At 39.2% G+C, this 23,616-nt stretch overlaps 1 protein-coding gene across 1 annotated transcript in view; it reads right to left on the bottom strand.

Moving 5' to 3' along the window:
• Positions 1-18,059: 18,059 nt before the first annotated feature.
• LOC128657215 (enhancer of split m7 protein-like) overlaps positions 18,060-23,616 on the bottom strand; it is a 48,636-nt gene continuing 43,079 nt past the window's right edge. The window contains exon 7 of the mRNA XM_053711472.1: positions 18,060-18,131. Within this exon, the coding sequence (XP_053567447.1) occupies positions 18,060-18,131 (72 nt within the window). The remainder of the gene's footprint in view (positions 18,132-23,616) is intronic.

The following is a 23,616-nucleotide window of genomic DNA, read 5'->3' as shown; positions in this document are numbered from 1 at the left end:
ATTTAATTAAAAAAAACTTGAAACACGATCCACAAATGGAAGAAAAGTGCCATGCTTGAGGGGAAAGGATGCAAAATCATACAACTATTGTGATAAGCCGGCACTGCTTTATTAAAAGTCCAACGTTTAATCCGTCAACTTAAAATATACACAGCAACATCAGTAGCAAGTGTCAAGACACTTGATACTGATGTTGCTGTGTATATTTTAAACACTTGCTACTGATGTTCCTGTGTATATTTTAAATTGACCGATTAAACATTGAACTTTTAATGAAGTACCGGTAGTACCGGCTTATCACAATATTTTTCAGATTTTATATATATATATATATGTATGTATATGTATATAAATAAAACTAATCAGATAGATACATAAATCTTGATCTTCACATAAAGCATATTATTTCAAAAACTTTCCTCAAAATTCTATACGTCTTCAGGAAAAGAAAAAAAAAACACATTATTTATATGAGAGAAGGAAGGAGAAGAGAAAAAAAGGAGTGAACTCTCAGAATCCTCTGTGAAAAGTGATGAGGATTAGCTCATCTGACAAGATTATTAAACAATGCTCATCAGTACTTCTATTTCTCTGGTTGAATGATCTTAGCGAGACACCCTGAAAACATGGTGTCTCGCTAAGGGGAGTATACTACATTTTCGTATGCGAAGGAGATCCAGACATTACAAAAGTGCACAATGAAAATCATAATTTAAAAATCATACAAACGACTAATTGAACCATTCACACAAAAATACACAGGAAAATTTTGAATTATTAAAGGGACAGTGAACACCAAAATTGTTATTGTTTAAAAAGATAGATAACGCCTTTACTTCCCATTCCCCAGCTTTGCACAACCAACATTGTTATATTAACATACTTTATAACATTTAAACCTCTAAATTTCTGTCTGTTTCTAAGCCACTGCAGACAGCCTCTTGTCATATGCTTTTTATTAGCTTTTCACAAGAGACTGCTAATCCATGTAGGCCATATGTGCTTTCTCTCGTGGAATTGTGCATGAAACTGCACTAATTAACTAAAATGCAAGTCAATAGATAATAAATAAATATCCGTGTGATCAGGGGGCTGTCAAAGAGGCTTAGAGACAAGGTAATCACAGATGTTAAAAGTATATTAATAAAACCAAACCATCTTGGCTGTGCAAAATTGGGGAATGGTTAATAAAGGGATTATCTATATTTTTAAACAATAACATTTTTGGAGTAGACTCTCCTTTTAAGGTGCATGAAATATTGAAATACAATTTTTAGTGAACAATTGTATTTTATCAAAAATGTTAAAATTTGGTGAGGATTAAAGGGACAAGAAACCCCAACATTTTCTTTCATGGTTTGAATAGAACATAGCATTTTAAACAACTTTCCAATTTACAGGTGGCCCTCGTTTTACAACGGTTCAATTTACACCGTTTCAGAATAACAACCTTTTTTTCCAGTCATGTGACTGCTATTGAAAAGCATTGAGAAGCAGTACATTTATTAAAATAGCCAGTAGGCGGAGCTGTCCGCTTGTGTTGCAGCAAAGCCAAGCAAGCTGAAATTAATCAGTTTAACCAGACCTGCGTAATCAAGCAGATTTTAAAGGAACAAGATCTTGCTGTCTATAAATCAGTCCAGATTGGAATGCATAGAAAGAACTGTTTGCAGAAAAATGCAAGTGAGGTCTGTGTTGTGTGATTATTTTATTAGGTTTATAATTCTGTTTAGCAAATGTTTTTGTTCATTTAACTTAGTTTAATTATATATTCTGTGTTGTGTGATTATTTTATTAGGTTTATCATGCTGTTTAGCATTTAAAGTCTTCATTTCAAAGCTTTAAAAATAATGTATTAGGTGTTACTTATGACAATTTTGAGAGGGACCTGGAACCTATCTCCCTCACTTCCCATTGACTTGCATTATAAACTGGGTTTCAATTTACAACGGTTTCGATTTACAACCATTCCTTCTGGAACCTAACCCCGGCGTAAAGTGAGGGCTACCTGTACTTCTATTATCAAATTTGTTTCATTTTCATGTTATTCTTTGCTGAAGGAATAGCATTGCACTACTGGCAGATAGATGAACACATCTAGTTAGCCAATAACAAGAGACAAATGTGTGCAGGCACCAATCAGCAGCTAGCTTCCACTAGTGTAGGATATGTGCGTATTCTTTTTCAGCAAGGGATACCAATAGAACAAAGTACATTTGAAAATAGAAGTGAATTTAAAAGTGTCTAAAAATTACATGCTCTATGTGAATCATGCAAGTTGAATTTTGACTTTCCTTTCCCTTTCTGTACACGTGAAAAAAAGAGAATGAACACTCAAAATCCTCAGGGAAAAAGTAATAAAGATTAGATACACAATTAGTGGAGAGAAATAATAGATAAAAATAAAAAAAATAGACCGTTGCCTGTACCTAAGATGGCCGCAAATAGGTAGAGGGGGGAGGGTTAGAGAGCTGTTTGGGGGGGATCAGTGAGGTTGGGGGGTAAGGGAGGATCCTACACTGAAGGAACTATATATATATATATATATATATGTTAAAAAAAAAGATGGGGTGACCTTTGGGGGAGGGAAGAGAGCTGTTTGAGAGTGGTCAGGGAGGGATCAGGGGGTGGGATGTGTCAGGTGGGATGCTGATTTCTACACTAAAGCTAAAATTAACCCTACAAGCTACCTAATTAACCCCTTCACTGCTGTGCATAATACAAGTGTGGTCCGCAGCTGTATTTAGTGGCCTTCTAATTACCAAAAAGCAACACCAAAGCCATATATGTCTGCTATTTCTGAACAAAGGGGATCCCAGAGAAGCATTTACAATCATTTGTGCCATAATTGCACAAGCTGTTTGTAAATAATTTCAGTGAGAAACCTAAAGTTCTTTTTATTTGATTGCATTTGGCAGTGAAATGGTGGCATGAAATATACCAAAATGGGCCTAGAACAATAATTTGGGTTGTCTACTAAAAAAAATATACATGTGAAGGGTTATTCAGGGATTCCTGACAGATATCAGTGTTACAATGTAACTATCGATAATTTTGAAAACAAAAATGGTTTGGAAATAGCAAAGTGCTACTTGTACTTATTGCCATATAACTTGCAAAAAAAGCAAAGAACATGTAAACATTGGGCATTTCTAAACTCAGGACAAAATTTAGAAACTATTTAGCATTGGTGTTTTTGGTGGTTGCAGACATGTAACAGATTTTGGGGGTCAAAGTTAGAAAAAGTGTGTTTTTTTATAGTAATATGATATGATGAAAATAATGGTATCTTTAGAAAGTCCACTTAATGGCGAGAAAAACGGTATATAATATGTATGGGTACCTGCATCCAGGTGGATTCTTTTGGCTGTATTCTCAGCCAACATTCTTTTGGCTGCCTCGCGCAGCCAACATTCCTTTGAGGATGTGTGCGCAACTGGCAACACCGACGGACGCGTTACAACCGTGATTATAGTATAGATATTGATCTTTTTTTCCTACCGATTTTAAAAAGCTCTCTGGGCTGGTGAGATTCTATAAGAATGCTCGCAAATCCTTCTATTTCCCTGGTGGAATTATATAAAACCACTTTTTACCCTGAAAACAGGGTGTCTTGTTTAGGGGTGTATACTGCATTTTCCTATTGGAAGGAGATACATACATTATAGAAGTGGACAATGAAAATCGTAATTTAAAAATCATACCAAATGAATAATTGAACCATTTACACAAATATAGTATTGTTAAGGTGCATCAAAAATCGTAGAATAATTGTTCACAAAAATAGTATTTTATCAAAAACTTAAAATTTGTATGTAAATTATACAGGAATAAATCTTATTTAATATGTACATTCTAAATCATAATTTTAATACACCGGATGTGCAAAAAACACATATACATTTGTACCTATAAGTGCAAAATACAAAGCGTAATTGTTGTCTTTTGGTAAACATGGGAGTTGCATCGACATGTAGGACATTGTCTCTCAAATTCAAACGTAATTATTTAAACTTTTTTGCCCCTATAGGTCTCACTAAAAACACTAATTACTCTAAAAGAAAAACCTTTGCATCCAAAAATAACAGCAAATTTAAGGTACAGTGCACTGAAAACAGCATATTTTGATTTGTATTAGGCATAAAATACAAGTTAAACATGCGCCGGTTTCTCTCTGGGTACTTCGTCCTCCATTGTGAACTTTCACATAGCAGAGAGCTCTCATTATTTCTATGGGAGACATCTCGCCACTCGCAAGGAATTGCAAATGTTATTTATTCGTAAAATGGGCTGAACATGGACAGTCCTATGCATTCAAAAATAAAAAAGAATTTAAGGTACAGTGCACTAAAAACAGCGTAAATTGTTTTGCATTAGGCGTAATAATAAAGTCTCCTTGTGTACTTAAAGGGACACTGAACCCAATTTTTTTTTCTTTCATGATTCAGATAGAGCATGCAATTTTAAGCAACTTTCTAATTTACTCCTATTGTCAATTTTTCTTCGTTCTCTTGCTATCTTTATTTGAAAAGAAGGCATCTAAGCTTTTTTTTTTTTCAGGACTCTGGACAGCACTTTTTTATTGGTGGATGAATGTATCCACCAATCAGCAAGGGCAACCCAGGTTGTTCACCAAAAATGGTCCGGCATCTAATCTTACATTCTTGCATTTCAAATAAAGATACCAAGAGAATGAAGAAAATTTGATAATAGGAGTAAATTAGAAAGTTGCTTAAAATTTCATGATCTATCTGAATCATGAAAGAAAAAAATTGGGTTCAGTGACCCTTTAATTCTCCATTGCAAACTTTTTGTAACAGAGAGCCCTCATTATTTCTATGGGAGCCATCTCACCACTCGCAAGGACAGCACCTTTTTTAATAGAATTCCATGAAGGCTACACCTGTGTGGAAAACCACATCTAGACTGTCGAAGTTTATAGAATCGGCCCCTTTTATTAAAGTGAAGGTAAAGTTTTGCGTTTTGGTTGCCTGTATTCTATTACTAATCTACTATATACTATGATCGCTAATTTATTTTTTTATATTTGTATATATATTATCGTTATCTAAACACTTTATATTTACTGTCCCGGCCGTTCGTAGCTCCTTCCTCCATGGATTTCCGGATTATTCACTATATTACGTACAGAGCGGTCCCACCCGCTCTGTACGTACTTCCAAAGCGCGTTCCCGATTGCCGGAGCAATTGTGCTTGCGCACCATTCGCCTAAAATTAGATTTGCGCCTGCATTTGTCAATAGAGAAGACGTAGCCTTATGAATGCAAAAAAGCGCATGCGCAAAACTGGAACGAGCTTGGAGACTAGAAGCTAGGAAGTGAAGGCAACTCATGCGCATAGAGAACAGTAATGCGGTGACGTCATTTGACGGCCGCCTAACGGCCAGTGTTTCAATAGGCTATTATAAAAACGTGACCGGGGCTTAGAAAAAAAAAAAAAAAAAAAACGGGTTGTTTTATCAGTGTTCTAAATCGGATAAAGAAACGGTAAGAAATAAATAAATATAGCGATTACAAAGATTTGATGAATTAAACTACCATTTATTTTTATAGTATTTACAGGGGAAAAAGTGTAATAGACGAAACTTTACCTTCACTTTAATCTTCAAGTTTTTTTCTAGTAGGCCTTAATTTCTTCTATTTTCGATAATAGGCTTGGGATCTTTCTGGTAATTTCACTGGATATTTCATGTTAGCAAAAATACGCATTCTTAGTTAGCATCTGACAGAAGGCAATCATGGAGACTTCAGCCAAATAATCTCTTCATATTTTAATGGTGAGTTTAAATATTTAATTATAACATGTAATTTGATCTTTATGTTTCCTTTCTGGACCTATCCCGTGTGCTCTTTTCGCTATCAAAAGTATCCGATTTTCCTTTATCTTTAGCAACTCTGGTAGACTCTTTCAAGCAAAATCCAGTAGATCTGTTGGTGAGAGAGACTCCGGTAATCCCACAATTCTCATGTTGCTCCTCCGGCACCTGTTTTCTAAGTCATCCAACTTGAGTTGCAGCCAGCTTTGTTTATCCATCAAACTCTTGTGCTGTTTGTCTTCTATATCAGATATCCTTTGTTCTGCTTGATTTATTTGCAGATTAAAGGTAGAGGATCGTTTCGGCCTTGAGCAAGTTGTTTGTTCCTGTGAGTGCGCTTCTCTCTGTGTGTATATAGTCTCCCTAAGGGAAAAAGGGGCAACCAGACGTGGACTCCTTGCTCAGTGTGCTTAGAGGAATATGGCTACACCTCCCTGACGAGGCCCAATGAAGGCCGAAACGATTGTTTGGGGTTGCTGTGGTTCCTAGTTCAGAGAGAATTGCCTGGTATTTCGGCGCTGGACTGACTGTAATAGGCGGGATCAGACTGATATACTACAGGAAAGTTCTACACTGTGAAAAGCATTACTGGGCTAAAAGTAGCTGCACCCAGGTGGTAAATCGCCATAAAACAGGCTAACAATGGTATTGAGCTGGTTATTCGTTCCTGTGAGTTCACTTCTCTCTGTATGTATTTAGTCTCCCTAATGGAATAAAGGGGCAACCAGACGTGGACAACTTACTCAGTGTGCTTAGAGGAATATGGCTACACCTCACTGATTAGGCCCAATGAAGGTCAAAATGATCGTCTGGGGTTGCTTTGTTTCTTATTCAGAGAGGAATTGCCTGGTATTTTGGTGCTGGACTGACTGTAAATAGGTGGGATCAGACTGATATACTACAGGAAAGTTCTACTCTGTGAAAAGCATTACTGGGCCAGGGGCAGACTGAGACCAACCAGGGCCCCCAGGTAAAAGTGTGGCAGGGCTCCCACCCCCTTTTTGCTCCACATACCTACCACCTCTGTCCATCCTCAACCTACCCTATTGCCCCTCCCACCTCATGTGCCCCTCCCACCATGTTTTTAATTGCCATTTAAAGAGAGAAAATGTTTCCCCCCAAAATATTTTAATAACAAAATATTATGAATTAACAAGTGCTGCATTGTGCCCAAAAAAATATTTTACATTGCAGAGAATGTGACATTTCAACAATGCATAATGTTTCATCATTGCAAGTGAAACCTTATTAAAATATACATTCATTATTTATTTTGCTGCCTTTTGCTGTAAAATACATCTAAAACAATGTGTTTGTTTCACTTTCTACCATGGAGGCTTGGGTCACCCATAACTTTTTTTCCTAAATGTTTCCTTTTTTACTTATATGCATTGCTATCATTGCGATCATGTGTAGCTAATCAAACTGTGCACCATCTGATTTATATACTTCAGTGGTTATCAGTGGGCATATAATATCCTCAAAAAGCTCAGGTGCAACTACTGTCCAATAGCCATACATACATACATACACACCCACCCACACACACACACACGTATACATACACATACGCACACACACACATACACCCACATACACACGCATACATACACCCGCATACATACACCCACATACATACACCCACACGTATACATACACACACACATACACCCACATACACATGCATACATACACACACATACACACCCACCCACACACATATACATACACCCACAAAAACATGCATACATACACACACACATATGCATACATACATACATACACACCCACACACACATGTATACATACACACACACACATACATACACACACATACGCATACATACATACATACACACCCACACACACATGTATACATACACACACACGTATACATACACACACATATACATACACCCACAAAAACATGCATACATACACACACACATATGCATACATACATACATACACACCCACACACACATGTATACATACACACACACACATACATACACACACATACGCATACATACATACATACACACCCACACACACATGTATACATACACACACACACATACATACACACACATACGCATTCATACATACATACACACATATGCATGACACATTTAGACTTCCTTTGGTATGAAATTTTTTTTTCACATTAATTCCACAGAATAATACTTATTGTTCATTAACCAGACAATATCAATGTTTTCATGAACTTTAATGGCAGAAGTAATATTTTATTATAAAGAGACCTTATCATTTTAAAGAGAACAATTGGATAAAAGAGAAACAGTCTCATAACCTCACAGAAGGTCAAAACGGAAAGTCAGTATTTACTAGATTCTATATTTGTTTCTATCTATAGAACAATCATTAGTTGTCTGTCTTAAACAAATCATTATGGAGTACTACATTACATACAATAATATTTAATATTTAGCAGTAAGGAAATAAGCACACATACAGTACTATAGTTTAGCCATTTGTGCTTCTGCAACAGAAATAAATGCATCCCAATGTTTTATGGTCCTTATAACTACAGCATGAACCTAAGTTATGTGGGGGGGTTTATCTGTGGATTTACTCAGCCATACAGGAGAAATATCACTCTACTGATTCATTGGGATTAATATCTTTATGTCACAACAGATTAAAATGTCAAGAGAGCTGAAATGAAAGGCTGATCTTTCCTCCCACAGTTCATTCATTTATTGAAAATTCCAGCTTTGGCTGTGGAAATTGAGATACGGTTTAGAAGGGATAAAAAAGAAATTACAAAGAGGATAAATTTAAAGTAAATTATTGAGCTCAGAGTGGGTTATCAATAAAACTCATATTATTACATTGTAAAATGAACTCCCCTTCATAATCAGAGGATAGAAGTCAAGTATTGTTACAAATATAGAATTTCATTTTCCTGCAGCCTTGCTGATATTTTACCATGAGTTTCCTCCATGTCATTATCAGCTTCTGTACCCAGACCACTGCTATATATTTCACACAAGAGTGATTACTTTTGAAAATATATGTAGCATGCACTTTGCCTCCTTCCTTTACCTTGCCTAAGTGTCGCCATCCACCATGCCACGCCGCCACTATCACTCACACACGTGTCTACACGCCGGCTGCTGTACCCTCCTGCTGCCGCGGCTGCCCACCTCTAACCGAATTGCGCAGTCAAAATTGCATCATGCCTAGGTGGGCAGGGCAGAGCTGGAGCTGGCTGGTGATCCGTAATATGTGGACCCGAGTTATCCACATCAGGTCCACATATTGCAGGAGCAGGGGCACCCGGCTATGCCAGGCCAGGACTTACCGTTACTGGCTCCTTCCACTTCACTCGATCCCACACTCTCCACCATCGCATAAATGTGACAGGGCTCCCCCACCTAGCCACCATGCCCATTGCCAATAATACAAGTAATAGATTTTAACTGTTTATATTATAATATTACTTACAATTTAAAAAAAAAAAAAAAAAAAGCTTGATTCTGCTGGTGTGGGGTCTTTGGGCAAGGGCCGATTTGCCCGACTTGTCAGTCCACCCCTGTACTGGGCTAAAAGAAGCTGCACCCAGGTGGTAAATCACCATAGAACAGGCTAACAATGGTAATGAGCTAGTTGTTCGTTCCTGTGAGTGCGCTTCTCTTTGTATGTATTTATATATAATGATTTTTTTAATTGCATACAGGTGCATAATATATAATATATTTGTCACTCTATGTATTTGTCACTATCTAAGTGCAAATGTCTCATAGTGAAGGTGAAGTGTCAGCTGTAGATGTCCCTGGCTTGCTCCCAAAGCCTGGCAGGCTGCACAGCTTTTAAATCAAGATTCCCTCACTCACAGGCTTAGTCAGACTGCGTGACTCACTCTCTTGCAGGGTTTTTAGGTACAGCATTTATGCTGGACTAGGTGACATCACTGGCAACCCTACTCCCTTCTCTATCCACTCTGTCTTCTCTCCCTCCCTTCTAAAACTATTCTCTTTATTCTCTCTCCACTGTTTCTTATGTCTCCTTCACACTCTCTTTTTTCTCCTCTCTTACCCTTCCATGTCTCTTTTCAATTATTCCTTCTTTCTCTCTGTCTCTTTCTCGCCCACTCTCTCACCAGGCTCTCTTTTTCTCTCTCTTCTCCCCCCCCCCCCCCCCAATTTTCTTTGTATTATTATTATTGAGAGATTAGTTACAATGAAAGACCAAAACATACATTATTACATAAAAATAAAAGAAGAAAAGGAGGGAAAAAGAGGGAAACGTACTTTACACAACAAGGTACAGTGCATTATAGTACAGTGCTTGATATTTAATAAAATAATAAACAAGCGAAGCCAAATATTTGAAAAAGGCCTCACTAACCCTGGAGCTGCCTCTGGTTTGCAACATTGTTTACTGCAGTGTTATACAATGTTGCAAATACTGCTGCCACAGACAAAGACATATGCACACTCTTAAAGGGTTAGAAATCTTTGCCAAATAGTACCAAAATAAAATACATTACTATAATTATATATATATATATATACACACAATAAAATCAACTTACTTTTTTCCTGAAACAAAGCTTTTAAATATTTTTAATTTATCTTTAAAATCCAAATGCAACGAGCAGTAGCGACCGCCCATAAAATAAGCAGAGTTTATGCAAGGGACGCAATCCGATATACGGCATAGTTTTCGGCGCAAGCGAGGGAATCCGCGCCGCCCGTAATTTCACCTTGCATGTCGGGCTATCCAATATACGGCGCCATCAGATGCTAAAGTAGCGTAAGTAGGACAAACGAAGTTGTTCCGAAAAGTGCGCAAATACACATTTTAGTCGTCGCAAGTACTTATGCCAGTCTTTTGTTCACGTAAAGTCTCAATAAAGTGTAGTTTTATGCAAATTTGGCTAAGACTTGTAAAAATTACCAGATACTCCATCTAAAACTGCGCAACGTAATTACGCTATTCAAAAGTCATATATAAACCCATGCGCAGACGCCATTTTCTTTAGTGTGTTTGGATGGTTTGTTGAGCTACAGCACACTACAGTGAGTTTAGGATTAGTAAGAGTAGTGAGAGAGGCACAGCATAATAGTTAGTTAAGTCGGATTGTTGTTTGGGTAAGTTTGTACATTTACTTACACTTATTTTCATATATGCATACATACATATACAAAATACACAACACTTCTATCACCTCACACATTTTATTTCAATTTTACAGTGTGATAGGCTGAGTGTTTGGTTGTGATTGTGTGTGATTGAACTGGGAGTGAGTGTGAGTGTGTGTAGTGTGAGGATGGTAGGGAGAGGTAGGGAGGAGGGGAGAGGAGTGGCAGGGAGAGGAGTATTGTAGTGGACAGGAGGAGCAGCGGGGTTCCCGTCAGGGAGTAAGTGGAGTGGGGAGAGGGAGAGCTAGAAGGGATGATGGAAGGGGAGATGCCCGAGAGCCCCAGAGACCAGGCACATCAAGGAGAGGGACAGAGGGTGCACATGGGGACAGAAGTAGAATACAAGGTGCAGAGATGGTGCTCTGATAGAAAGGAAAGTTATAATGTAGGGCAGGCGCAAAAGAAACGCTGTAAACACAATGAGAGATTCCAGGCAGCAAAGTAAAAAGTAAAAAACGAACTTTATTCCAAAAGCTTAAAAAGGACAAAACCAGGGTGTCCTATAAAGAGCCAGCAGTGACTCTAGCAATCAGGCAAGTGAGCAGATCCCCATGCAGACATGTTTCGTGCACCAGGTGCACTTGTTCACCGCTTACCTGGGGATCAGCTCATCCGCCCCTTTAAGGCTGAGCTAAATCATGACATCACAGTAATTAAGTACCTGATTGGATACCTATATCCACAAGACAGGCAAACAAGTCATTGCAACACTTTCAAACATTTTCAAAGATACATATTAACAGTGGATAAAATCCTATAGTCATTTAAATATTTATCCTCTCCCTATTTTATTAGGGGAAACATTTACAACTTAATAAAATCATAGGATTTTTACATAATGAGAAGTATTCATAAATGAAACATAAAAAGAGCGCAACATCATACAGTCACTAAAAAAGAAACAGGATAGATTCTAAGTGAAAGCAATATATAAATGCAGCTTCTTGATGTCAATTTTAATTTATGGACTTTAAGTTGATGTTTTTAGGCAATCACTACTCTCAGTGGCCTATGTTCATATTATAGACTTAAGTAAATACAGGTAGCCCTCAGTTTACGCTGGGGTTAGGTTCCAGAAGGAATGGTTGTAAATTGAAACCGTTGTAAATTGAAACACAGTTTATAATGTAAGTCAATGGGAAGTGAGGGAGATAGGTTCCAGGCCCCTCTCAAAATTGTCATAAGTAACACCTAATACATTATTTTTAAAGCTTTGAAATGAAGACTTTAAATGTTAAACAGCATTATAAATATAATAAAATAATCACACAACACAGACTTCACTTGCATTTTTCTGCAAACAGTTCTTTCTATGCATTCCAAACTGGACTGATTTATAGACAGGAAGATCTTGTTCCTTTGAAATCTGCTCGATAGCTCAGGTCTGGTTCAACTGATTAATTTCAGCTTGCTTGGCTTTGCTGCAACACAAGCGGACAGCTCCACCTACTGGTTATTTTAATAAAGGCACTGCTTCTTAATGCTTTTCAATAGCAGTCACATGACTGGAAAAAAAGGTTGTTATTCTGAAACGGTGTAAATTGAACCGTTGTAAAACGAGGGCCACCTGTACATCTAGATCACGTCTGATATTTAGCCCTTCTGGTTCACTAGTTTGTAATCTAAACATCCAAAAAATCTCCTTGTTTAACTGTGTTTCTGTCACGCTCAGGGTTAATATCTAAAAGAGATATGAGCTGTTTTAGTTTAATGGCCACAACTGCTGGGTATCAAATGAAAGTAAAGGAAATAATTGGTGTGTAGCAAGATGTTACGATAAGGTACAACAAATATTATTTGGAGTGCAACAATGTTATACCAGAAGTAACAGTTTACTAGATTTTATATACAGGAAGTTCGGTCAAATCTCCCTATAGCTGCCACCTGTGCTGTGAACACTGAAAAAGTGCAGCAGGAAGACTGACCTGATATCCTGAGAAGATAACAGAGATTAAGCAAACCTTGTATGAGACAAATAGTTAATATGCCTAAACTCTGAGAACGGAGCGAACAGGCAGCAATGGGATAACAACATTTGTGGCAGAGATGTAATAGACTTAGATAGGACACTTCGTGTGGCATATGTGCTAGAAGTCTTCATAATGTGAACATCAGGCATAGAAGTACTTGTGAAACAAAATGCAGTCTTACCGGAGTTTGTCCTGAAGTTTGGTTTACCCTGTTCTGAGTAACGAGCTGTGCACAGCGTTGGTTAGAAGCCAGGAAGTAAGCGGCTAGCGTGTGACGTCACCGCTGAACGAAGACTACAGCTGAAATGAGGTTTTTACTCCGGTTCTGTGGAAAGGCAGATTAAACAGGTAAAATACAGCTTCGGTACACAAGGTGACCTTTGAGGGAGAACTGAGACGAAGTCCGGTAGGAGTTGTAGAGGGAAGGCTGAAAGTGAAACAGCGTTTCACAGTTAAATTCAAACAGATGATGTGCGGTAGAATCAGTAGTGAAATTCACTCTAGGAGGCTCAGTGTCAAATGAGAAACACATAGAACAATACTAAGCACTGTATGATAGGCAGGAAGAGGCTTAAATAGGGAGGAGGCTGATAGAAGTTCAGCAATTAAAGGAACAGGTGCGCATAAACCTGACATGATCCCCCCCTCAAGGAGCAACTCCAGGTGCTCAAGATGCCGGACGGTCTGGATTCCTCTGGTGGAACTGAGCAATGAGACGAGGCGCAGAAATGTTGGTAGCCGGTTCCAAGGAATCCTCGTCATGAGAGAAACCCCTCCAAGACACTAGATATTCTAAGCGACCCCTCCGCTTACGGGAGTCAAGGATGGACCTGACTTCATATTCGACTTCAGGGTCGATAGTGAGCTGGGGAGGAGTAACCGAACCAGTAGAATCCCTAACTTCTCTATAAGGCTTAAGAAGGGAGACATGAAATGTCGGGTGAATCTTTAGGGTGTTCGGCAATTTGAGACGAACAGCATTGGTATTTACAACATGTTCAATTGGGTAAGGACCGATGAATAGAGGAGAGAGCTTCTTTGAAGGTGTTTTGAGGTTTAGATTTTTAGTGGAAAGCCAAACCAAGTCTCCTTCGGAATAAACAGGTGGGCTTGTTCTACGACGATCATAGTATCGCTTGTACGACAGTTTGGCATCGTTGATGGCCGCTTCAACAGCTTTGAAGTTGGAGGAAATACTGGCGGTCAAGTCAGAGATAACTGGGGAAGCACTCTGTGATGAAGGTAGTAACTGAAAGTTAGGATGAAATCCGTAGTTAACGAAAAAAGGTGTTTGACCAGTAGTGGAATGAAGAGTGTTATTGTAGCAGAACTCAGCATATGGCAAGAAATCAGCCCAGAGATGTTGTTGGGAGGAACAGAACAGTCGTAAAAACTGTTCAAGCCATTGGTTACATCTCTCAGTTTGACCATTACTTTCTGGGTGGTATGCAGTGGTCAATCTCCTTTCAACTGAGAAGGTTGAGCAGAAATGATACCAAAGTTTGCTGGAAAATTGGGTTCCACGATCGCTGAGTATGGAAGTTGGAAGTCCGTGATGCTTAATGACATGTTTGAGGAGAAGATGGATAGTCTCTGAAGCAGTTGGCAATTTAGTATAGGGAATGAAGTGGCACATTTTACTAAATAGATCCACCACTACCATGATAGTGGTATTTTTTGACGACAGTGGGAGATCCACAATGAAATCCAATGCGATTTCAGTCCAGGGTTTTTTCGGAGTTGGGAGTGGTAGTAGTAATCCATAAGGTGGATGTTTATCTCTCTTGGAGACAGTACAAATGGGACATGAGAGGACATGTTTTTTAACGTCGTTGGATACTTCTGGCCACCAGTGGTTCCTCTTCACTAAGTCCTGTGTCTTGTGAAGACCTGGGTGTCCTGCTAAGTTTGACTCGTGAACAGAGTGAAGCAAGGTCGATCTGAGAGATGGTGGAATGTACAGTTTGGATTTGTAACAGTAACAACCATCAGAGTTTAATTGTAGAAGATGTAGTGGTAATGTAGAATCTTTAGTTTGTTCCTCTTTTAATAACGGAACCATGTCGAGGGTGAACAGTAAGAACTTGTCCATTGGAATAAGAGATTGCTCAGTTATGGGGGATATGGATTCAGTTGTTATCCGTGACAATGCATCTGCCTTTTGGTTTTTTCCGGATGGACGATATGTAATCAAAAAGTTAAAACGTGAAAGGAATAAGTTCCATCTTACTTGTCTAGAGGATAAGGTTCTAGTGCATTTCAAATACTGCAGGTTTCTGTGGTCAGTATAGATGAGTGTTGGGATCTTAGTGCCTTCCAATAGGTGACGCCAATGTTCCAATGATAATTTTATAGCTAACAATTCTTTGTCACCTATGGGATAGTTTTTTTTTCTGCTTCGTTTAGGGTACGGGAAAAAAATGCTATGGGATGAAGTGGTTTAGAGATGTTTTCCCTCTGGGATAGTACAGCTCCAATAGCAAAGTTGGAGGCATCTACCTCGAGCACAAATTGAAGGTTTGGGTCGGGAAAATGTAGGATTGGTGCTGAGGTGAATTTTCTTTTGAAGAGATCAAAAGATTTTTGAGCCTCTTCCGTCCACTTGAATGGTACATTAGCTTTTGTAAGGCTAGTCAGGGGGATTGCAAGTTTAGAAAAAAATTTTATGATTTTGCGATAGAAATTCGCAAAGCCCATGAAGGACTGAACTTGACGTTTGGTCTTTGGAATAGGCCAATTAAGAACTGCTTCAATCTTATTGTTCTCCATTCAGATTCCTGATGGAGATATTTCATACCCAAGAAAAGTTACACTTTGGGAATTGAATAAGCATTTCTCTGCTTTAGCGTACAGGTGATTTTCTCTGAGCCTGGATAGAACATGTCTAACATGTGTGATATGTTCTTCATAAGTTCTTGAGTAGATTAGAATATCGTCTAGGTAAATGACAATGTAGACGTCTAAAATATCCCTGAATAAATCATTAATTAAATGCTGGAAAGTTGCGGGGGCATTACATAACCCAAATGGCATGACGACGTATTCGAACAGCCCGTAGCGGGTCCGAAACGCCGTCAGCCATTCATCGCCAGATCTGATGCGAATGAGGTTATATGCTCCCCTTAAGTCTAGTTTTGTAAAAAACTTTGCACCTTCCAATCTTTCTATAAGTTCTGGTATGAGAGGTAAAGGATAACGGTTTTTTATGGTAATTTTATTTAGTTGTCGATAATCAACTATAGGTCTGAGGGAACCATCTTTATTCTTTACAAAGAATATTCCTGCACTAGCAGGTGAAGTTGAGGGACGAATGAAACCTTTCTTTAAGTTTTCATCGAGATAGTTTTTTAAATGGATGAGTTCTGGATTTGAGAGTGGAAATATATGTCCACAGGGAATCTCAGAGCCCGGTAAGATCTCAATAGGACAATCGTATTTCCTATGTGGGGGAAGGTTTTCAGATTCTGTTTTACTAAACACGTCTGCATAATCTTTGTATACCTCAGGGATAGGATTTTCCTGTTTAAGCTCAGATGTGTGTAAAACAGTAGCTGGAAAACAGGTGCTTGTACAATATTTAGAATTAAAAGAGAGAGTTAAAGCGGACCAATTAATTTGAGGGTTGTGTGTAGTAAGCCACTTAATACCTAAGACCAGGGGTGATATGGGAGATGTAATCACATCGAAGGAAATATACTCCCTATGGTCACCGGTTGTAACAACTAGCAAAGGTACAGTTTGGAATTCTACTGGCCCACTTGACATAGGTTCCCCATCAATACCCCTCAGAAACACAGGAGAGCTTTTTTGCACTAAAGGTATTTTATTTACATGAGTAAAGTTTTTGTCAATATATGAGGCTGTAGCTCCGGAATCAATAATCGCGGAAGCGTTGAGGCGATGATGCTCCCACTGTAAGAGAAGAGAGATATTCAAATATGGGTGTAAACATTGTTGGGTAGTTAAACAGTAAGGTGGAAAGTTAATCTTACCCTTGTTCTGTTTTAAGAGGGAAGGACAATCTCTCACTGTATGTTTGTCAGAGGCGCAGTAAAGGCAGAGATTATTAGTTCTTCTCCTGTTTTTTTCATCTTGGGATAAGGGGCCTTTAAGAAAACCTATGTCCATAGCTTCAGGGACAGATTTAGACGCAGAAGGTATATTCTGTTTTTTGTTACAAGTATCCTGATAAGATCTTTCTGCTTGCCTTTCTCTAATACGTCTATCTATTATGATAGTGAGAGCCATTAGCTCCTCGAGAGTTGGGGGAAGCTCAGATCTTGACAACTCGTCTTTTATAGCATCTGATAGGCCTAATCTAAACTGATTTCTCAGTGATAAGTTATTCCACTGAGAATCTTTAGCCCATTTCTTAAATTCGGCGATGTAGTCTTCAACTACCCTTTTTTTTTGTTTTAGACCTCTCATTGCATTTTCTGCTGTTATTTGTTTATAGGGATCCTCATATAGCTGGCCCATAGCTGTAAAGAAATCCTCTAAGGAATTTAATATGGTATCATTATTCTTGAAGTAGGAGTTAGCCCAGGTACGTGGCTCACCCCTTAAATAGGAGATAACGGTGAGGACCCTTGATCTGTCATTAGGGTAAGTATGAGGTCTAAGAGAGAACATTAGGAGACAGGCATTTCGGAAGTCTCTGTACTGAGACCTATCGCCATTAAATTTTTCGGGGGGACTAACTTGTGGCTCAAGGATAGGTACTCTTTTGTCTACAACATCCCTTATGTAAGCTTTTAGGGTGTCATTTTCAACTTTAAGGGCATTGAGTCCATCAGTTAACACATCAACCCTCTGGCTCAGGGTCTGCATGTGTGCGTTGATCCCAGCTGGGTCCATTTTGAGGTATAAGGCTTAGTATTATGTCACGCTCAGGGTTAATATCTAAAAGAGATATGAGCTGTTTTAGTTTAATGGCCACAACTGCTGGGTATCAAATGAAAGTAAAGGAAATAATTGGTGTGTAGCAAGATGTTACGATAAGGTACAACAAATATTATTTGGAGTGCAACAATGTTATACCAGAAGTAACAGTTTACTAGATTTTATATACAGGAAGTTCGGTCAAATCTCCCTATAGCTGCCACCTGTGCTGTGAACACTGAAAAAGTGCAGCAGGAAGACTGACCTGATATCCTGAGAAGATAACAGAGATTAAGCAAACCTTGTATGAGACAAATAGTTAATATGCCTAAACTCTGAGAACGGAGCGAACAGGCAGCAATGGGATAACAACATTTGTGGCAGAGATGTAATAGACTTAGATAGGACACTTCGTGTGGCATATGTACTAGAAGTCTTCATAATGTGAACATCAGGCATAGAAGTACTTGTGAAACAAAATGCAGTCTTACCGGAGTTTGTCCTGAAGTTTGGTTTACCCTGTTCTGAGTAACGAGCTGTGCACAGCGTTGGTTAGAAGCCAGGAAGTAAGCGGCTAGCGTGTGACGTCACCGCTGAACGAAGACTACAGCTGAAATGAGGTTTTTACTCCGGTTCTGTGGAAAGGCAGATTAAACAGGTAAAATACAGCTTCGGTACACAAGGTGACCTTTGAGGGAGAACTGAGACGAAGTCCGGTAGGAGTTGTAGAGGGAAGGCTGAAAGTGAAACAGCGTTTCACAGTTAAATTCAAACAGATGATGTGCGGTAGAATCAGTAGTGAAATTCACTCTAGGAGGCTCAGTGTCAAATGAGAAACACATAGAACAATACTAAGCACTGTATGATAGGCAGGAAGAGGCTTAAATAGGGAGGAGGCTGATAGAAGTTCAGCAATTAAAGGAACAGGTGCGCATAAACCTGACAGTTTCCCTATTGCCTCCTCTCTTCCATTTAGTGACATGATCAATTGCCTGTATTTTAAGAGAAGAAACATCTGAATTGTGTTTTGTTTTGAAATGTCTTGACACAGGTGTGTCGCTATCTTCATCCTCAACAGACCTAAGGTGTTGCAAAAACCTATATTTTAGGGACCTTTTGGTCTTTCCTGTGTATTGAATTTTGCAAAGATCACAGGTAAGAAGATAGACGACATGTGTTGTAGCACAATTGATGAAAAATCTAATATCATACTCCATATTAGTTATACTGGATACAAATTTATCGCCCTCATGTATAAAACTACATGTCTTGCATATGGGACGACGACATTTGAAGCATCCCTTCTTCTGTTTCAACCAACATTTGTTTTTTGTAGGTTTTATATCTGAGGGCGACAAATAATTGGCTAAAGTTTTTGCTCTCTTAGGAATAAATTCACAACCTGAATCTAGAATTCCTTTGATAATTGGATCAGAGTACAAAATGGGAAGAAATTCCTTAATTATATTACATATTTTAGTGTATTCTACACTATATGTAGTAATAAATTTGATCTTACTCATATCATCCTTATCACCTTTGTGTCTCTTGGGCTTATATTGAAGTAACTGTTCTCTGGGAATCTGATCCACAACTTCTTTTGCTGTTAGGAGAATACCATCTCAATACCCTCGCTGTTTAAATCTGTTTGTAGCCTCACTAGCCTGGCGCTGATATTCACATTCTTTAGAACAGTTTCTCTTAATGCGGATATATTCCCCTTTTGGTATCCCCCTCAAAACATGTTGAGGATGACAAGATTCAAATTGTAGCAGGGTGTTACCCGCAGTTTGCTTCCTATACATCTTGGTTTGTATAGGAGACCCAATTTCACCACCCTGGATAGTGAGGTCTGAGAAATCCACACTACTTTGACTGTGTGTGCCAGTAAATTCAATGCCTTGCTGATTGCAATTGAGGTATTGACAGAAAAGATCTGCCCTAGTAGCGTCACAGTCCAGGATGAAGAACAGATCATCAATATAACGATGATATAGGATTATCTCTTCTTTGAAAGGATTACTATCCCCAAAGACGTGGGACAGCTCCCACCAGCCCATGAATAGGTTGGCGTAGGATGGGGCAAATTTTGCCCCCATTGCTGTCCCATGCCTTTGGAGATAGTACTCTGTTTGAAACATAAAATAATTATGTGTTAGCAGGTATTCAATTGCTCTCATCAAAAATGTCTTGGTAGCTTCTTCAAAGTTACACATAGAATTAATAAAAAATTCTATAGCTTTAAGGCCTTTAGAATGCTCTATAGATGTATATAATGAGGTAACATCCACAACCATAAGTCTATAGTTAATTTTCCATTTAACTTTAGCAATCTTGTTTATGAAAGATGTGGTATCTTGTATATAACTATATAACAATTCAGATCCTTCTTCTCTTAAAATACAGGCAATTGATCATGTCACTAAATGGAAGAGAGGAGGCAATAGGGAAACACAGTTAAACAAGAAGGAGATTTTTTGGATGTTTAGATTACAAACTAGTGATCAGAAGGGCTAAATATCAGACGTGATCTAGATGTATTTACTTAAGTCTATAATATGAACATAGGCCACTGAGAGTAGTGATTGCCTAAAAACATCAACTTAAAGTCCATAAATTAAAATTGACATCAAGAAGCTGCATTTATATATTGCTTTCACTTAGAATCTATCCTGTTTCTTTTTTAGTGACTGTATGATAAGTTGCGCTCTTTTTATGTTTCATTTATGAATACTTCTCATTATGTAAAAATCCTATGATTTTATTAAGTTGTAAATGTTTCCCCTAATAAAATAGGGAGAGGATAAATATTTAAATGACTATAGGATTTTATCCACTGTTAAAGTGAAGGTAAAGTTTTACAAATATGTGTACTCTAATAAGTTACTCATAGTCTAAATAACTTAGTCGCTAACTAATTTTCCCCAAAGGATTATATAAATATATAATAAATAAATTTTATTTTTCCCTACCGTTTGGTCCCTGACTCCTCCCAACAGCCATTTCCTTGTTTTACTGTGTCGATGGCATAGAGAACCAACAATGCGCGTTCACGAGTATCAGAGGCTCGGCAACCGCACAGACTTCTGGGGCATGAAGTCCAACAGATGAGTAACGCATGCGCATACCATATGAGCCGGATGACGTTATTTGACGGCCGCCTAACGGCCAGCATTTCAATAGGCTTGCAAAAAAACGTGACCATAGGGGAAAAAAATATATATTTTACGGGTTGAATTTCAATAGCTAAAACTTGTGATTTAAAACGGCAATAACTTGCTTTATAATTAAAATTTCAAAAATTGATGAATGAAACTCATATTAAATTTGGGTGATAAGTGTTAGTATATTGTGAGATATACTTAACTTTACCTTCACTTTAATATGTATCTTTGAAAATGTTTGAAAGTGTTGCAATGACTTGTTTGCCTGTCTTGTGGATATAGGTATCCAATCAGGTACTTAATTACTGTGATGTCATGATTTAGCTCAGCCTTAAAGGGGCAGATGAGCTGATCCCCAGGTAAGCAGTGAACAAGTGCACCTGGTGCACGAAACATGTCTGCATGGGGATCTGCTCACTTGCCTGATTGCTAGAGTCACTGCTGGCTCTTTATAGGACACCCTGGTTTTGTCCTTTATAAGCTTTTGGAATAAAGTTCGTTTTTTACTTTTTACTTTGCTGCCTGGAATCTCTCATTTTGTATACAGCGTTTTTTTTTACGCTTACATTATAACTTTCCTTTCTATCAGAGCGCCATCTCTGCACCTTGTATTCTATTACTGTTTGGGGTGTGTGTGGCAGACACGCCTGAAGTGGCTGCCTACTTGATTGGATAAGTGTCCCCCGCCCACTCTCCATTGTGCCGGGCTCTCTTCACTACACAGGATTGCAGGAGGAGCGCAGACATAACAGTGAATCGTTTATACCATGGGGACAGAAGGGGAGAGGAGGGAGAGGATAGGGAGGAACCCACACCAGGGACATCCCAGGGAGGAAGCCAGGTGGCCACAGAGGAGGAGCGCATGAGATGCCCAAACTTCTCATTTGATGAGAATGTTGCGCTAGTCCAGGCCATCATGGACAACCACAGTGCCCTCTTTGGCCAGGAGAAGGGCAGAGGCGTTGCCCGAAGGCGTAAGGAAGCATGGTCAGTGGTAGGATGTAAACAGTGTGGCCCCGCAGAGGAGGACTGTCGAGGGACTTAAAAAAAGGAGGAATGATTGCAAGAGGCGGGTGAAAGAGAAGATGGGCCAGGAAGCCATGCACCAGAGGGGAACAGGCGGTGGTCCACCCTTGGAAGCAGAATACAACGTATGGCAGGAGATGATACGCAGCTCCCTGAGTATTACAGCAGTCCGTGGACTTCCAGGGGCTCGTGACTCAGGGGCTGCAACCACAGCACATCATGCTGGTTAGTAAGAATCCCACACACCAGTATTATATGTATTTGAGATATAACATCCTTTAATATCACACATTCATGTACACAATGAGGAGCATGGTATTTGGCCTACTAACAAAAACATCTACAATTATATTTGACATTAATGCTACTTAACACAATGCAATTCATGATATGAGGTGGAATAGTGCAATACTAACATGTCTCAGAGTAACACAGGCCACAAACCACATGTTGAGTTTTCAGTAAATGGACACTATAGCCATCACAATACTTTTAGCTCAGAAAGCAGGTTCTGTGCCTACATCAGGCTAAAGTAAATTGTGTGACCATAGTGTCACTTAAAGAACACATTTTCTCCATCACTGACATGTACACATAACTCTTGTATGAAACACATACCTGTATACTGTGCAGATTAAAATCCCTCATATCACAAATCACATTGTGCACATGCATGTTATAGAGTTTGACATGAGAATGAGTATTGTCCCTAGCATGTATCAATGTATATTATATACCCACATGGACATATATATGACTGTACTAATCCCTATCATCATTTGACTCCTCCTCATAACCTCCTGTCACCAGGCTGCAAACTGGCATGCCGCCACCTCCACCCCCACCACCAGTCATAGGCATGCAGCCACCTCCACCACCAGTCAGAGCCATGCAGCCACCTCCACCACCAGTCTTCAGGCAGCAACATGGAAATTATGCTCCCAGGCATCAGCAGGGTTGGATTACTTCCGTTGAGGACCCAGAAGTGATGCCACCACCATTGGCATATGACCCATGGCAAGATACCTGGCCTGAGGAATATCCTTTTGGCTTTGAGAGGGAGCCAAGTCAGCCATGAAGGGTCGATGTCTTTACCCCCCCAACACAATATCAGGCCAGTCATGGCTTTTCCACACAGGGGATGTCGCAAGGTATGCAAACTGGACAGGCTGAGTAGTCACACACTAGTCATCAAAGGGACTACCAATCCAGCCTGAGAGCTCCACCATCCACTTCCCTTGGGAGAGCTCCACCATCCGCTTCCCTTGGGAGAGCTCCACCATCCACTTCCCTTGGGAGAGCTCCACCATCCGTTTCCCTTGGGAGAGCTCCACCATCCTCAGATGAGCATATAGCTGAGGTTGTCCCTGAAGCACCAGCAGCTGAAGTTATCCATGAAGCACCAGCAGCTGAAGTTATCCATGAAGCACCAGCAGCTGAAGTTATCCATGAAGCACCAGCAGCTGAAGTTATCCATGAAGCACCAGCAGCTGAAGTTATCCATGAAGCACCAGCAGCTGAAGTTATCCATGAAGCACCAGCAGCTGAAGTTGTCCATGATGCACCAG

This window comes from Bombina bombina, chromosome 4 (assembly GCF_027579735.1).
Source record: "Bombina bombina isolate aBomBom1 chromosome 4, aBomBom1.pri, whole genome shotgun sequence".
In the NCBI taxonomy this organism is placed as follows: domain Eukaryota; kingdom Metazoa; phylum Chordata; class Amphibia; order Anura; family Bombinatoridae; genus Bombina; species Bombina bombina.
Note: the sequence above shows the minus strand (reverse complement) of the source record. Positions and strands in the feature narration are given on the sequence as shown.